The 16394-nt window shown below is 48.3% G+C and overlaps 1 protein-coding gene across 1 annotated transcript in view; it reads right to left on the bottom strand.

Moving 5' to 3' along the window:
- The window catches only part of EZH2 (enhancer of zeste 2 polycomb repressive complex 2 subunit), a 378737-nt gene that overhangs the window by 203089 nt on the left and 159254 nt on the right, over nt 1–16394 (bottom strand). Inside the window, 1 exon segment of the mRNA XM_033930316.1 lies at nt 13759–13875. Within this exon segment, the coding sequence (XP_033786207.1) occupies nt 13759–13875 (117 nt within the window).

Genomic DNA, 16394 nt, shown 5'->3' on the forward strand with positions numbered 1-16394 from the left:
CACCTTGTCGGAATATCCCTTCTTACTCAGGCGGCCCCTTTCAAGAGCCAAGCCGTAAGACAAAAGGGAGACGGGTCGAACATGGGAATGGGACCCTGCGTCAGAAGATCGCACCCGAGAGGCAGAGGAAGAGGATCCGCCACCAGATGCCTCACCAGATCCGCATACCACGGACGACGAGGCCAATCCGGAGCCACCAAAACCACCAGCCCCGGATGGCGAACAATGCGAAGCAGTACTCTGCCCACTAATGGCCAAGGAGGGAACACATACAACAGCCCCTCCGTTGGCCACGGTTGGACCAGAGCATCCAGACCCTCGGCCAGACCGTCCCTGCGACGACTGAAGAAGCGGGGTACTTTGGCGTTGCCACTTGTAGCCATCAGATCCATCAGGGGCTGCCCCCAAGCACGCACTATCAACTGAAACGCCTCGGCGCCGAGACACCACTCTCCCGGATCCAAGAAGTGACGACTGAGGAAGTCCGCCTGAACGTTTTCTACCCCGGCAATGTGAGAGGCCGAGAGGTCCAGAAGATGCGACTCCGCCCAAACCATGAGCCGAGCCGCTTCCTGCGCCACCAGAGTGCTCTTGGTGCCCCCCTGACGATTGACATAAGCCACCGCCGTGGCATTGTCCGAGAGGACTCTGACCGACTTGCCCAACAAAAGGGAGTGGAAAGCCAACAGCGCCAGCCGGACCGCCCTGGTCTCCAACACGTTGATCGACCAGGAGGCCTCCTCCGTGGACCAGGTTCCCTGAGCTGAGTGACCCAGGCACTGGGCCCCCCAACCCAGGAGACTCGCATCCGTAAGGAGCACCATCCACCGCGGAAAATCCAGACCCACCCCCTGAACTAGGTGAGGGGTCCGGAGCCACCAACGCAGACTGCAGCGCGCCAAGCCTCGCAGGGGAACCGGAACATCCATCCCGTGCCTCTGGGGAGACCACCTCCGGAGCAGAGCATACTGGAGAGGACGCATGTGGGCCCGCGCCCACCTCACCACGTCCAGGGACGCCGCCATCGACCCCAGGACCTGGAGGAAATCTCGCGCCAGAGGACACCGGGACGCCAAAAGCAGGCGAATCTGAGATTGCAATTTGCTCACCCGGGCCTCTGGGAGGAAGACCCTCCCCAAGGAGGTGTCGAACAGCACCCCGAGGTACTCCAGACGCTGAGCCGGAACCAACCGACTCTTGGAAAGGTTGACCACCCAGCCCAGCGACCGGAGAAACTCCACCACCCGAGCCGTAACCCGGGAGCTTTCCTGCAACGACTTGGCCCGAATTAACCAGTCGTCCAGGTAGGGGTGTACCAGGATGCCCTCCGACCGCAAGGCTGCCGCGACGACCACCATCACCTTGGTGAACGTTCGGGGAGCCGTGGCCAGCCCAAAGGGAAGCGCACAGAACTGATAGTGCCGACCCAAGATCGCAAAGCGCAGGAAACGCTGATGAGAGGCCCGAATGGGAACATGCAAGTAGGCCTCCGTCAGATCGAGAGAAGTGAGAAACTCCCCCGGCTGAACCGCCAGAATGACCGACCGCAGCGTTTCCATACGGAAAGAGGGAACCTTGAGAGCCCTGTTGACCCCTTTCAAATTGAGGATGGGCCGAAAAGTCCCCTCCTTCTTGGGCACCACAAAGTAAATGGAGTACCTGCCCGTGCCCCACTCCGGGGGGGGCACTGGAACAACTGCCCTGAGATCTAGCAAGCGCTGAAGGGTCTGGCGAAACGCCAGCGTCTTCCCAGGAGTCTGACATGGAGAAGCGAGGAAAAAATCCGGCAGAGAGCGGGCGAACTCCAGGGCATAACCGTCCCGCACCACCTCCAGGACCCACTGATCGGACGTGATCTCGGCCCATTTGGGGAAAAAGTCGCGCAGCCGGGCCCCCACCGGAACCAAGGGGGGCGCCGGCAAGGCGTCATTGTGCAGGACGGGAAGCGGGGGAACCGGCGGAGGGATTCCCTGCCCCCCGACGGGCCCCCCGAAAGGGCTGCATGCGCTGGAAGAACCGACCCCGGGAAAACCCCGGAGACTGGAAAGAAGCAGCCCCACGCCCAGGGCGATACTTGCGAAATTCCCGCAAACGCCCCCGGGCCGCACCACCCCGAGACGCCGGGCGGGCACGGTCCTCCGGCAGACGGGGAACTTTCGAGTCCGACAGAGTCTGAATCAACTTATCCAAGTCCTCTCCAAATAAAAACGACCCCCGAAAGGGAAATTTAGTAAGCTTAGCTTTGGACGCAGCATCCGCCGCCCAAGCGCGCAGCCACAACACACGCCTTGCGGCCACGCCAAAAGCCATAGACTTAGCCGAGATCCGCACCAAGTCATACAGAGCATCAGAGAGGAATGAGGCAGCCATCTCAATCTTCGCCACCTCCTGATCCACCAGAGACCAGTCATCAGACTCTCGATCCAAGACCCGCTCCGCCCACCGAAACACGGCGCGAGCAACCAGTCCCCCACAAATAGCCGCCTGGACCCCAAAGGCAGAGACTTGAAAATTTTGCTTAAGGATGTTCTCCAATTTGCGCTCCTCAGAGTCCCGCAAGGCAGAACCGCCCTCAACAGGCACGGTATGCCGCTTGGAAATAGCCGAGACCACCGCATCCACGACTGGCGAAGCTAACGTAGCCCGATCCCCTTCAGGAATGGGATACAGGCGAGCCATGCTGCGCGCCAGCCGAAACGGCGTCTCCGGCGTTTTCCACTGCTCAAGAATAATATCCCGAATATCCTGATGCATAGGAAAAGAGCGGGAAACGGAACGGATCCCTCGTAACAGAGGGTCCCCCACACGCGGAGTCTCCGGCGGCGCGTCCTCAAAACGCAAAACCGAAGAAACCTGTTGAATAAGGTCAGGCAGCTCATCTCTCTGAAAAAGGCGCACCACGGACGCCTCGTCACTGGAGAACGGGAAACCCGACAACCCGCCGCCAGCTTCCGTCCCCTCCAGAGGGTCCTGGAATTCCTCAGAAGGGTCCAGGTCCTCCTCCAGACCGACACGTTCCTCCGACCACAAATCCTCGTCCCACGACACCCGCGGACGCTTGGACAAGAGAGGCGGCGGAGGGGACGTCACGTCAGACGAGAGAGGCAAAGCCGCAGGGAGCGCGGAGGAAACCCCACCCCCCGAAACCCCCTGGGCGCAACCGGGACCCCCAGCCGCCTGAAAATAGGCTTTGCATAAAGAAAAGAAAAAATCAGGGGAAAAACCCCCCGAGGGTCCCAAGGGACTCCCTGCCACAGCAGGGGACCCAGCAGAAACCTGCCCCTGCTTAGACAAAACAGGGGGAAGGTCACCTGAGGTGGAAGACAAAATGGAGGGGCCAGACAGAGAAGATGGCGTCTTTCCCGCCAAAACAGCTCCCTCCATAGCCTGCAGCGGCTGAGAGACCTGAACAGTCTCAGCCGCTAAAGCAGGCAAGCCGGCATCAGCTGTCAAAATATCAGCTGAGAGGGAATCCTCTAAAATCCGACCGTCGGCGGCTCGGGGAATCCCTCCGTGGGCGGACAGAGAAGACCGGGCTTCTCCACCGTTCCCTGCCGACTCGCGAGGCACCATCGGCGGGGAGCTCTGGGCGCCTGCAGCCGCTGCCGACGGAGCTCCTCCACCGCACCGGCCTGAACACCGCTTGCACAGGCCGGCCGCGAGTGCCTCGCGTCTGGAGCACAATGAGCACTTTTTCCCTTTAGAAGTGCTCATTGCTCCATACGCGACCTAGCTGTAAAAAAGTGCCGGTTAGTTGAAAAATACAGAGTTCTTAAAGGGATACAACCCTCCAGACCAGCACTACCTCAGGATTTTTTTTTTTTTTTTTACAGAACAGACTCCACAGGCTCTCTAAGCAATATGCCTTGCTTGATTTAGGGGGCAAGGCTTACTGCTGAGGCTCCTCTAAAAAAATATGGGGAGGTGGAGGAAGTGGGGGGAGGGACCCCGCTCGAGACCCGCCGGGTTTGACACCCCCGAGGTCGGACGAACCCCCAAACAGAGTCCGTCCAAGCTCCGTCCGGCCAAAAACAGGGACAATAAACCCCCTAAACAAATTCCAACAGCCCTACCAAGGGAGATGGGTACAGATCACATCAACACCTGCTGGAGACTGAAAGGAGACTGAGGGAAATAGAGAGGAGGGGCTAGGATATACTGTCCCAAAGTTTTGTTTTCAGTCTCCACCTGCTGGTCATGATTAGATATATACCCATTCGTAAAGTTAACCTCTACTGGTCTGGAGAGTGCTAAAGAATTGTATTTATCCCCATTAAATATGTGTAGAGGGAAGGGGGATGAGTGGGTTTTATGACATTATGAGGGGTAATATATGAAAAGGGAGGGAGGGGAGATAGTCTATGGTATAAAATGATTGTAGAGTTTCAAGTGAAGAATGTACAGTATGACTTGATTTCTTTTACACTTGATTGTATAATGTAAAAATGAATAAAGATATTTAAAAAAAAAAAAAAAAAAGAGTTCCAGCATGCCAACAGTCCGAACACTGACGCAGCCTTCACAGCTAAAGCAAAGCCTGGCCGTAAACAGAAGTTTGCCCGTCTTCCAGAGCGTACAGATTGCTATGGTGAAGTAACGGACATGGTGGTAAGCGTTACAGGCATAAAAAGAGAAGGAAGCGCAGGACATGTTGTGTCAGCGGCTGGAGCCAGCTGTTTACGTAGTGGACCTAAAGGGCAAGATGAGTAGGGCGAGGAAGGGAAAGAGACGAGGGGCAACTGAGGTTTGAGGAATTCTTGGGGGCCACAACCCGCTGTCATGTGGTGCCTTGTATGATCTATTAATTATTTTCACTTAGCAGGGAAGTGTGGGCGGTTATTAGGCTAACAGTCAACTCTATGATGTTATTATTATTATTTAAATGATGGCAATGACAGGTTGATCCATTCAATAATACTATGTATGAATCTGTGTAGCGCTTACTTATTTGCGATTTTTGCTACTTGTAACGGAATGGGATTTATACCACATTTTTGTGGTTACAATCAAAGCAGTTAATACTTATTTGTATCTGGGCAGTGGAGAGTTAAGTGATTTCCCAGAGTCACAAGGAGATGTAGTGGGAATCAAATCTAGTTCCCCTGGATCGCAGGCCTCTGCACTATTAGGCTACTCTTTCACCTGTCTGACACTATTTGGCCATATTGTTGAAGCTCTTAAAGAAGTTATCTAAGAAGCCTGTAAAAGCTTTTATTTTTTTTTTTGCCTTTGACATCTGTTCTCATTTGATTTTTGTACACCCTTTTGGCAAGGTTGCATCATTTGAATATGTTAAGAAATAACCATTCTATTTTGTGAAATAATAATTGCACCAACAAAATGATAGACCATTCAATAAAGAATGTGTGTGCTTTTTCTTATTGCTTGCTCTCCGTATTGTTAGGTGCTTTCTATTTAGCTACTGTTATTACTAGTACTTCATGGAGGAGATGATACTCACTCCATATCTCAAGAAGGAAAGTCCTGTTTCATAAGAACATAAGAATTGCCGCTGCTGGGTCAGACCAGTGGTCCATCGTGCCCAGCAGTCCGCTCATGCGGCGGCCCTCTGGTCAAAGACCAGCGCCTTAACTGAGACTAGCCCTACCTGAGTACGTTCTGGTTCAGCAGGAACTTGTCTAACTTTGTCCTCAATCCCTGGAGGGTGTTTTCCCCTATGACAGATTCCGGAAGAGCGTTCCAATTTACTACCACTCTCTGGGTGAAGAAGAACTTCCTTACGTTTGTATGGAATCTATCCCCTTTCAATTTTAGAAAGTGCCCTCTCATTCTCCCTACCTTGGAGAGGGTGAACAACCTGTCCTTATCTACTAAGTCTATTCCCTTCAGTACCTTGAATGTTTCGATCATGTCCCCTCTCAATCTCCTCTGTTCAAAGGAGCAAAGGTCCAGTTTCTCTAATCTTTCACTGTACGGCAACTCCTCCAGCCCCTTAACCATTTTAGTCGCCCATCTCTGGACCCTTTCGAGTAGTACCGTATCCTTCTTCATGTACGGCGACCAGTGCTGGACACAGTATTCCAGATGAGTGCGTACCATGGCCCGGTACAGCGGCATGATAACCTTCTCTGATCTGTTCATGATTCCCTTCTTAATCATTCCTAGCATTCTGTCGCCCTTTTCGCCGCTGCCGCACATTGCATGGACAGCTTCATCGACTTGTCGATCAGAATTCCCAAGTCTCTTTCCTGAGAGGTCTCTCCAAGTACCGCCCCAGACATCCTGTATTCGTGCATGAGATTTTTGTTACCTACATGCATCACTTTACACTTATCCACGTTGAACCTCATCTGCCATGTTGACGCCCATTTCTCGAGCCTGATTATGTCATGTTGCAGATCTTCGCAATCCCATGTGTCTTCACTACTCTGAATAACTTCGTATTGTCCGCAAATGTAATCACCTCACTCGTCGTACTAATGTCCAGATCGTTTACAAAGATGTTGAAGAGCACGGGTCCAAGCAGCGAGCCCTGCGGCACCCCACTGCTGATGCTCTTCCAGTCCGAGTATTGTCCATTTACCCCCGCTTTCTGTTTCCTATGCTCCAGCCAGTTTTTAATCCACGTGAGTATTTCACCCTCGATTCCATGGCTCACAATTTTCCAAAATAGTCGTTCATGCAGAACCTTGTCAAACGCCTTCTGAAAATCCAGATATACAATGTCGACCGGGTCGCCCTTGTCTATCTGTCTGTTTACTCCCTCAAATTAGTGCAGCAAGTTCGTCAAACACGATCTGCCTGTGCTAAAACCGTGCTGACTGGTCCTAAACAGACCGTGTCCGTCAAGGTGATCAATGATGCAGTCCTTTATCAGCAACTCTACAATCTTTCCAAGTACCGAGGTCAGACTCACGGTCTGTAGTTTTCCGGATCTCTCCTCTAACCTTTCTTGAAGATCGGCATAACATTCGCCACCTTTCAGTCTTCCGGAATCTTTCCCAATTTGATCAACAGATTGGCTATTAGTTGAAGCAGTTCAGCTATGGTCTCTTTCAGTTCCTTGATGACACTCGAATGGATGCCATCCGGTCCCGGGGATTTATCGCTCTTAAGCCTATCAATCTGCCTATACACCTCCGCTAGGCTGACCGTCAATCCTGTCAGCTTTCCGTCTTTGTTTCCAGCATATAGCCTGATGGGTTCCGGTATGCTGTGTAAATGTTCTTCAGTAAATACAAACGCAAAAAATGTGTTCAGTTTGTCGACGATTGCTTTGTCCTCCTTTAGCGCTCTCTTTATTCCATGGTCATCCAATGGTCCCACCGCTTCCTTCAGGGGTCGTTTCCCCTTAATATATCGAAAGAACGGCTTGAAGTTCTTCGCCTCCTTGGCTATTTTTTCCTTGTAGTCTCTTTTGGCCCCTTTTACCGCCTTATGGCACCTGCGCTGATGTTGTTTGTGCTTGTTCCAGTTTTCGTCCGTTTTTGACCTTTTCCATTCCTTAAATGAAGTTTTCTTGTCTCTGATCGCTTCCCTCACCTCTACAGGGAGTCATGTCGGTTCTTTGTTTTTTTTCCTCTTGGATCCCTTATTGAAACACGGTATATATAGATTTTGCGCCTCAGTGACTGTGTCCTTAAAAAGTGTTGTCTCTGTCGACCAGTGGATGAAGACAGAAAAAGAAAGTACCGTAGTTTCATATGATTCGCCTTTAAGGGTCCAGTGAAGCCATGGAATGTTCAGTATTCTATTGCAAACGAAGTATAGGTAATTGACTACTTTTTTGTTTACTCATACACTACCTCTTTTTAATGAATGAATTCTCTTACTGGTATTTCTCAGCTATTTCAACTTTTGCTTTTGTTTACTTTTGCTCTGTTATCTGTGCTTCACATTGGCTCAACTTACTTTACATCTGTACTCCTTCGGTGTGCTTTTTAAAACTTGCTGCAAATAGGCACTTGCCTGTGCTCTTTTTCAGTAGACACAACACTATTGCAAGTAGGCATAAGTTTATGCTTATTTAAGCAGGAACACGTCTCTGTTAAATCTACTTTATACAAATCTGTGTTGCTTTGAACAAACACATGGGGTCACTTACATGTTTCTGCTTCTAGTCAGCACTAGAGAATTGCACGGGGACAGAAATCCCACCCGCCCCCGCCAGAATCCCACCCGTCCCCCATAAAAGTTGCCTGTCCCATGAAAAGCAGCAGACTCTGTAACTCGGGGACTGCCTGTACACACAGTCACCCCCCCACACACACACACAAACACACACACACCACTTGGAACAAAAGGCTGCACTTGGTAGAAAAACCTGCACAACCCTCCTTAAAGGAACATTAGTTATTGGGGGGAGGATAATGTACAAGGTACAAGGACCTGCGGGATTTCCGTGATCCCCGTTCCCGTGCAGACCTCTATTTCAGTGCCACATTGACCGCCTTGAGGTCCAGAATCAGTCTCCAATCTTTGGAACCTTTGTTTTGAATGATGAAGTACATCGAGTATCTCCCAGAGCCCAATTCTCACTCATTCTATTGCCACAATATCTAGTAATCTGCAGACTGTGGCCTGCATCCGAGCCTCCTTCTTGTGGTGGCCTGCCAGGGAATCCAGAAAATACTCGGTCAGAGGACAGAAAAACTCCAGTTTATAGCCATCTCTGAGAACATCCAAGATCCAGAAGTCGGAGTTAATAGCCTGCCATTCTGCCAGAACAGCCAACAACCGGCCCATCCACCCCCAATGCACAGGGGGGGTCTCCGGCCTGGCGTCAGATTTGCTTCTTTGCAGGAGCCACTGGACAATGCCCTTTGGACAGTTGGTGTCGAGAACAACTGAAGCACAGTCTACATTTCATTACATTGCATTAGAGATTTCTATTCCGCCATTACCTTGCGGTTCAAGGCAGATTACAAATGGTTTGTCCAGATATTAGAAGTGTTTAGGGAGTAGTTTGTACAATTCTTTGAGTTGTTAAGGATTACATCTGAGTTGTCAAGGATTACATCTGAGTTGTCATGATATTAGAAGTTCATATGTTGTAGTTGCAGGTGATGCCGGTGTTAGTTCGGTTTTATGTGTTTTATGAAAAGAAGGGTTTTTATTTCTTTTTTGAAGGTTTTATAGTCTAGCAGACGAGAAGGACCACTGGCCAGCGGGATGACCCGAGTATGGACAAAAGCGTCTGAAAGGACAAAAATTAGGAAGCCCCGAACCCCTGGAAGGGCGGGATCTATTTACAGGCAACAACTTGATCCTGCGATCCTGCAAAGTGGCCATGGTCATCCAGACCCTGGCAGAACAGAAGCTGTCCCTTAAAAGGGCAACCAGCTCGAGGTCACTTTAAAAGACAAATCACCAGTTCACAGACGGATCCAGAGCATCCTGCGACCCAAAACAGAATAGGGGGGAAGCTTAGCAAAGACTTTCAAGACATCATACAGGGCCATCAGCCATATAATCCACTCTCAAAGAGTAGGAAATCCAAGTCACGGAGCACCCAGTGTCAGGATCATGGCATAACTAGGAATGGCATGCCTGGGCCACAAAAGAAAAGACAGAGGATGCCTTAATGCCAGCGGCCACCGAATCAAACAGACATATATCAATCCTGAACATCCTTCAAGACCACTCCCCCTGTCACTGGGGAAAGAAATGCACTTGGTACCTGCACCACCAAGGAATCCACCTTCGGGGAAGCAAAGCGCTTGTTAAAAAACATCCGCCATGGGATAAAGCCGCACCATGGCGCAAGCACATTTCAAGTCTCCCAAATATCCATAAGAATCTGAACTATGTCAGGATGATCAGGAAAAGAGGCAGACTGAGGCCTCTGGTCACTCATGAGGGAACATTCTGCAGTGACAGGCTGCTCAGATTGCAGCTTTAATTCCTGGAGAGATTCAGAGATCAAATCCACAAGATGCATGTGCTTGAAATATCTGTGTGATCCTCCCCCAATTCAGGAGCTCAACACTGATCTGGATCCTGAAGATCCACCAGATCTGCCATATCTGCGGCTGCTACAGAGCACCCCTGCAAAAGCAGAGGTATGGAAAGCGTATCTGGCCTATCTGCCAGCACCCCTGAGGGGAGGTAAGAGAAAAGACCCTGGTCCACAGAAGCAGGGGTCACTGCAGCTGGCATGGAGGCCGACAGAATGGAGACAGACAGCGACTTTTTAACCCCCCCCCTTTTTGTTCATTCCTTTTTTGTTCTTCTTTCTCTCCTATCAAAACATTGTAACTTTCTCCCCACTTACCCACACAATTCTTGTAAGTTTTAACCCACAATATAAAAGTCATTTTGTACGTCAACACCAATATTTTATCTGTACATTTTATTATGTTGTACATCGCTTAGCAATTTAAATAAGCGATTCATTAAGAACAAATAAACTTGAAACTTAAGTATGCCTGATATAGCATATTAATAAAATCCAGGGAAATCCCATCCTCCGCTGTGGGAGCCAACCCCTGTGGTCCAGTTTTGGAATTTTTGGAGGATTTAATAGGGTTATCTCCCGAGACGCGCTTGCGTTTCGCTATAGTGTCCCTGTGCACTCCCCAGGGCCCTTCGATGCTATTTTCACAGGAGTCAGGGCAGAAGGTGCTAGAAGACCCTGTTTAGAGGTCAAAGGCATCTGATCCAGGAAAGCCTTGCATTCTTCGTGGGTGCTGATTTTTACTAAAAATAGCCCGGGAAAACCACAAAGAACCCTCAAAAATGGCAATTTTAGGATTTTAGGGGTGGGGAGGGGAAGGCATGCAGGGAAACCACCAAAAAAAACCCTTTTTTAAGACCCCCCCCAAAATCGCTGATTCAGACTGTCAGCCTATACTCACAGCGACATGTACTGAACGAGAAACACTGCAGACAGAGCTGAAACAGCTCAAGGGATATCCTCTACCTCAGACAGGTGTCAAACTCTGGCCCGCGGATGTAGTAAAATTTGGCCTGCCAGATGATAACCAATTTGCACTGAAGCTGGCCCGCAGGCAGACATTAAAGCAGCCTGCAGCAGATCGCCAATCAGCTGTAGTAATCCTAGCAGGCTGCCATAGCCTCAGCAGCAAGTTCCCTCTGCCGCAGTCCCGCATGTCAGAGGAGGAGTGGGACTGCGGCAGAGGGAACGTGCTACAGAGGCTGACAGCAGCCTGCTAGGATCGCTACAGCTGACCAGCGATCCTCTGCAGGCTGCTTTAATGTCTGCCAGCGGGCCAGCTGAGTCGACGCTGGAGTGAGTATGGGCCTGGTTAAAAACTTGTCTGCCTGGTTAAAAAGTCTTGGCTGTGGCTCTCTTAGGCCCAATGATTGTGACAAACCAAGAGATATGAAGCAAGTGTGGAGGACAACCTTAGACTGACTTCTAAAATACTTTATCTTTAACTTTCAAGGTTGTTCTAGTATTTTTCTTGGCACTTAGGCCTCATGCCCAGGTTAAAAACAAGTTCTGAAGAATCAAACCTCATTTGTTCCAAAGTTATTTTATGTAAGGAGAAAAAAACATTTTAAGGTTTCTTCTGGAAAGTGAGACAAGTGTTTATAAACTTGGGTTTAATAAGCTGTGAATATGTTCAGATGACATGTGTGTGAAATCCTGACAGGTGCGAGTTATCAGAAGACAACCAGAGCCTGGGACCACAACATGATCTGAATAATGACCAGATAACAAAAGGAAGAAAAAATAATTTTCTGTTTTGTGATTACAATGTCAGATTTGAAATGTGTATCCTGCCAGAGCTGGTGTTAGACAGCAGGCATGAACTAGGATCTAAGAGAGGAAAAGTGTTTTTTTATTTATTTTGTTCACTTCACAGAGCCAGCATGGGGTTGGAGAGGTTTGAACCTATACTTCTACTAAGACTAAGGGATACTTTTATTAAGGTGCGCATTTAGTGCGCACTAAATCGTTTAGCGTACCTTAATTAAAGGACCCCTAAATATCTTAATTAAAAATTCAGCCCTTGACTTAGCCTAAGTTTTATATTTCAGCACCTTATGTGATTGAGTTTCACACCCCTGCTCTACCTTGAATAGTGGAAAACTGGACTTCAAGACTTCTGACTGCCCCACCAGCTGGACCTCAACAGCCAAGTACCTCCGCCACCTTCAGACACGTCAAACAGACACCTGGCAGAGGAACGCAGTCTGGCTCCAATCCCAGTCACATCTCCATGGAACCACGCTACCTGTCCTTGACCCACTAGAGCAGTGTTCTTCAACCACCGGTCCGCAAAAATTTCCTGCTAGTCCACAGGGCTGGCATGTGCATCGGACCCCAGACAGTGCTCTTCAGCCGCCAGTCCATGGTGAGATCGATGTGGCGTTGTCTTTGGGCCAGCTCCCTTTTCCATTAGTACTTTTAGTTTTTGGTCCCATATTTGCATGGGGTTATCTGTGTTCTGGTAGGAATGAATATTGAGAAGCATACAGTGTGCTTTGTGTAGTTTAATTTTGTGGTTAACCATTATATATTGTTAATACGATTATATTGAGTGTGTATATATGAAAAATAAATTGGAAAAAATGGTGTTACAATTAGTAATTATGATGGGGTGGGGTTTGGGGGTGGAGATGGGCAGGGTCTGGCCCACAACTTAGCCCAGTGTTCTTCAACTGCCGATCCACAAAATAATTCTTTTATTTCCACCGGTCCATAGGTGTCAAAAGGTTGAAGAACACTGCACTAGAGGGCAAACCTAGGGTGAGTAAGCTCCCAAGGGAATGGTCCCTGAGCCTGATGTGCAGACTTTTCCAAAGGTCTGTGATCTCCCAGGCAAAGCTGTCCCCATAGGGAACTTCCGCAGCACGAGGGTGAAACCATAGCCTGACTTTTAGGAAGGAAAACTGATTCCAATAGGGTCAATAATGAGGTAAGAGGGGGTAGGGTTTAAGTCTCTGAAGTTTGAAGCTTCCTACAAAGTCCTAGTGGGTAGACAGAAATAACCCACTGGTCCCGGAATAAAGTGGGATTGTACAAGAAAATATAGTCATTACTTATCACAACACAACAAATCATATGCCACACATTTCATTCATACTTTTTGTGGCTGATATTTTAGGCAATATGGTTTTTTAGGATGCTGGTGATTTCTTCTTCTCAAGGATCAATGCAATAGGTAAACATACCACCAGTATGAAGAGAGCAACAGACAAAAGTACAGTGATCACTGTGTATGGGTAAGACAAGAAAAGTAGACTGGAAAAAGAAAATAAATACAAATCACCTGTGCCTCTACCTCAAAAGAAAAATGTACATTAAGCAAAACCAAGCCCACATAGAAAAAGGAGCAAATGGGGAAAAAATTTAAAATAATAATTTTCCCTAGCTCCTAAATGACCAGATCTGTGCCAACTTTCCTACCATATATAAAGAACAAAGTTATGCATATATTGTATATCAATTATTGGTACCTCTTCCCTTCCCTCTTATTAAGGATTTTTTAATTTTTATTAACAGACCTGTAAAGTTCACAAGGAAGAATCACTGTAACATCAAGCCATTTCTACACATTAATAATCTACAAAGCACTGCCTGGAGAAAATACTAAACTATTTCTTTAACCTTTGCATTCTTTACTATAATGTAATAGGCAATTTAAAATGCCATGCTTCTGATTTTACTGGTACAGATTTCATGTCTCATACCACTTTTCCAGAGCAAAGAAAACAAAAGAACTTACATGCACTCTCTTGACACAGGCAATGTTACAACAAAATCTAAGCACAATAGTTCATAGTAGTTTATATTTTTTTCCCAAATGGAAGTTATGGGACCCATACCATAAAGTTCTGCTGGAGGGGAGACCAGGAATACATTATAGGTACCGAAGCAACCGCATTCAGAGTTTTCAATGGGATGACCTGCTTTGGAAAATCCAAGTCGCTGATCACGGAGCACTAAATAAACAAAAAAAAACACACACACACACACAACATTGATTTCTATACGGTTTAAAAATGTAACGTTAGGGAACAAAGCTAAATTTCTTACAAGATCACTGTCTACCAATAAACAAACAAGACTTGAACTTTCATATCCATTTATGAGAGCTGCAAGCACAACCCCAACAGGGCACATGGGACCTTTTCAAATTAGGTAGTAGCTAACCATGACTCTCTTTAGTTTTTCCAATATGAGTTCAGGCTTTCCTAGGCCAGGATATTACTAGGAGTTCCACAGGTTAGAGCAAAAATTCACTTTATTTATTAAAAACAAATAAATAAGAACACTTTGTTTATAACAGGACAAGGTGCAACATAGTCACCATCTTTTGTCATTACACATGTAGACTTGGAGGCTTTCCATACTTACTTAAGCCACTTAAAAGGTACTTCATTCAAGTTAAATTATTTTTTAAAAAAAGCCCCCCCCCCCTTGCGCTAGCATCCCCCTGAGCCACTGTCCCCCCCAAACTTCCCCCTACCCTCCCCCCCTGAAGAAAAAGGCAGGAGGGATGTCCACTCCCTCCTGCCACAATGGCATCTACACCTACTCCCACCCTCAAAAAAAAATAGCAGTAGGGATGCCAACTCCCTCTTGACACCGGAGGCCCTCAATCTCCTCCAGGCACCCGTGCCCTGTACTTTAAAGTTGGGAGCAAGAGGTACTGAAAACACCTCTGCTGTTCCTCTCTTCGCGACAACACTGGGCCTTAAGCCCCTCCCCAGTGCATCATGTGATGCATGGGGATGGGCCCAAGGCCCTGACTAGCTCAGACGTCTTTGGTTCCTCCCTTGGGAGGGGCCTGAGGCATCTGAGCCAATCAAGGACTTCCTTAGGAAGGAGCCTAAGAAAGTGACTGATTGGCCACCCCCGATAAAAACAGGAGGGATGCTCACTCCCCCTCCAAGCCCCCGTGCCCCATACCTTAAAGTTGGGAGAAGAAGGTACCGAAAACACTTCCTGCTCCTTGCGACGACACTGGGCCTTAGGCCCCTCCCCAGTACATCATGTGATGCAAGGGGAGGGGCCTAAGGCCCTGATAGGTTCAGATGCCTCGGGCTCCTCCCTCGGGAGGGGCCTGAGGCATCTGAGCCTATCAGGAACTTCCTTAGGAAGGAGCCCAAGAAAGTCCCTGATTAGCCAATTAGGCCTCAATCAGGGACTTCCTTAGGCTCCTTCCTAAAGAAGTCCCTGATTGGCTCAGATACCTCAGGCCCCTCCCAAGGGAGGAGCCCGAGGCGTCTGAGCCAATCAGGGTCTTAGACCTCTCCCCGTGCATCACATGATGTACTGGGGAGAGGCCTAAGGCCCAGTGTTGTTGCAAGGAGCAGGAAGTATTTTCAGTACCTCCTGTTCCCAACTTTAAGATACATGGCACGGGGGCCTGGAGGGGGGAGTGGGCATCCCTCTTGCCTTTTTCTTCAAGAGGAGGGGGAGGTCTTTCTGGGTAGGAGGGAGTGAGCATCCCTCCTGCCATTTTTTTAGGGGGTGGGGAGCAGGCGCCGACGCCTTCGTGACAGGAGGAAGTGAGCATCCAGCCTGCCTTTTTCTTAAGGGGGGTGGTGTAGGGGGAATATATTTCCTGGCAGGAGGGAGTGGGCATCCCTCTTGCCATTTGTTTTTGGGTAGGTCGCTGCTTTTGTAGGGGGGGAGGCCCACAATTGTCGAGGGTCATTGGGGCGGGCCATTGGCAGACGTGGGGGGGGTTTATAGGGCAGATATTTTGCGTGTGTAATACACACAAAATATCTGTGCCATTGCCATTGAAAAATAATGAAAAAATAAAACAACAAAAACAGGCAGACCTGTCGGTAACACAGTTATCAACAGGTCTACAGTAATCGGGTTTTAGGATCACTAAACCTGATGTTAAATAGCCAAGCAATATAAGTGAATCAATTGCTTGGCTATTTTGCATGGGGTTTTACTAATTTACATGGCCAGATCGGAAAAAGTGCGATCGAAGGGAAACACACGTGGTGGGCCGTTTAGTGAATCAGTTCGGTTAGCAGCGATTGTTGCTAAACCTGTGAAAATAAGTTTAGCGACGATCACTGATTTTAGTGAATCTAGCCCTAAGTGGAGTGCCTTCTTGCACATGCTCCATTAGTAATGTCACCCATGGAGTGAGGTCATGCTATGCTGCTTGTCCTTCAAGAAAATCTTTATATACTATCTTCCTCATTACTCATCCAAAATGGTTTACCAAAAAAAATTAATATATACTGTATTATTCAAGAGTAAAACACAGATGAAGAAACATATCATAAAATGATAATTCATTCCATTCTCTCACTTTGTTCAAGAAACTTAATATGCCTTCAAAACTTTCCTAAATTTCCACCTCTTCAGTCCTATCAGCCTAAGGTTCCTTTTACTAAGTTGGGTAAGGAGCTTAAAAGGGCTCGCAGTGGGATGCACCGAGGCAACCCATGGTAAATTCCCAAAATATACAGGCGCAAATCATGTACTA

The sequence above is a fragment of the Geotrypetes seraphini genome, chromosome 2 (genome assembly GCF_902459505.1).
Source record: "Geotrypetes seraphini chromosome 2, aGeoSer1.1, whole genome shotgun sequence".
NCBI lineage: Eukaryota > Metazoa > Chordata > Amphibia > Gymnophiona > Dermophiidae > Geotrypetes > Geotrypetes seraphini.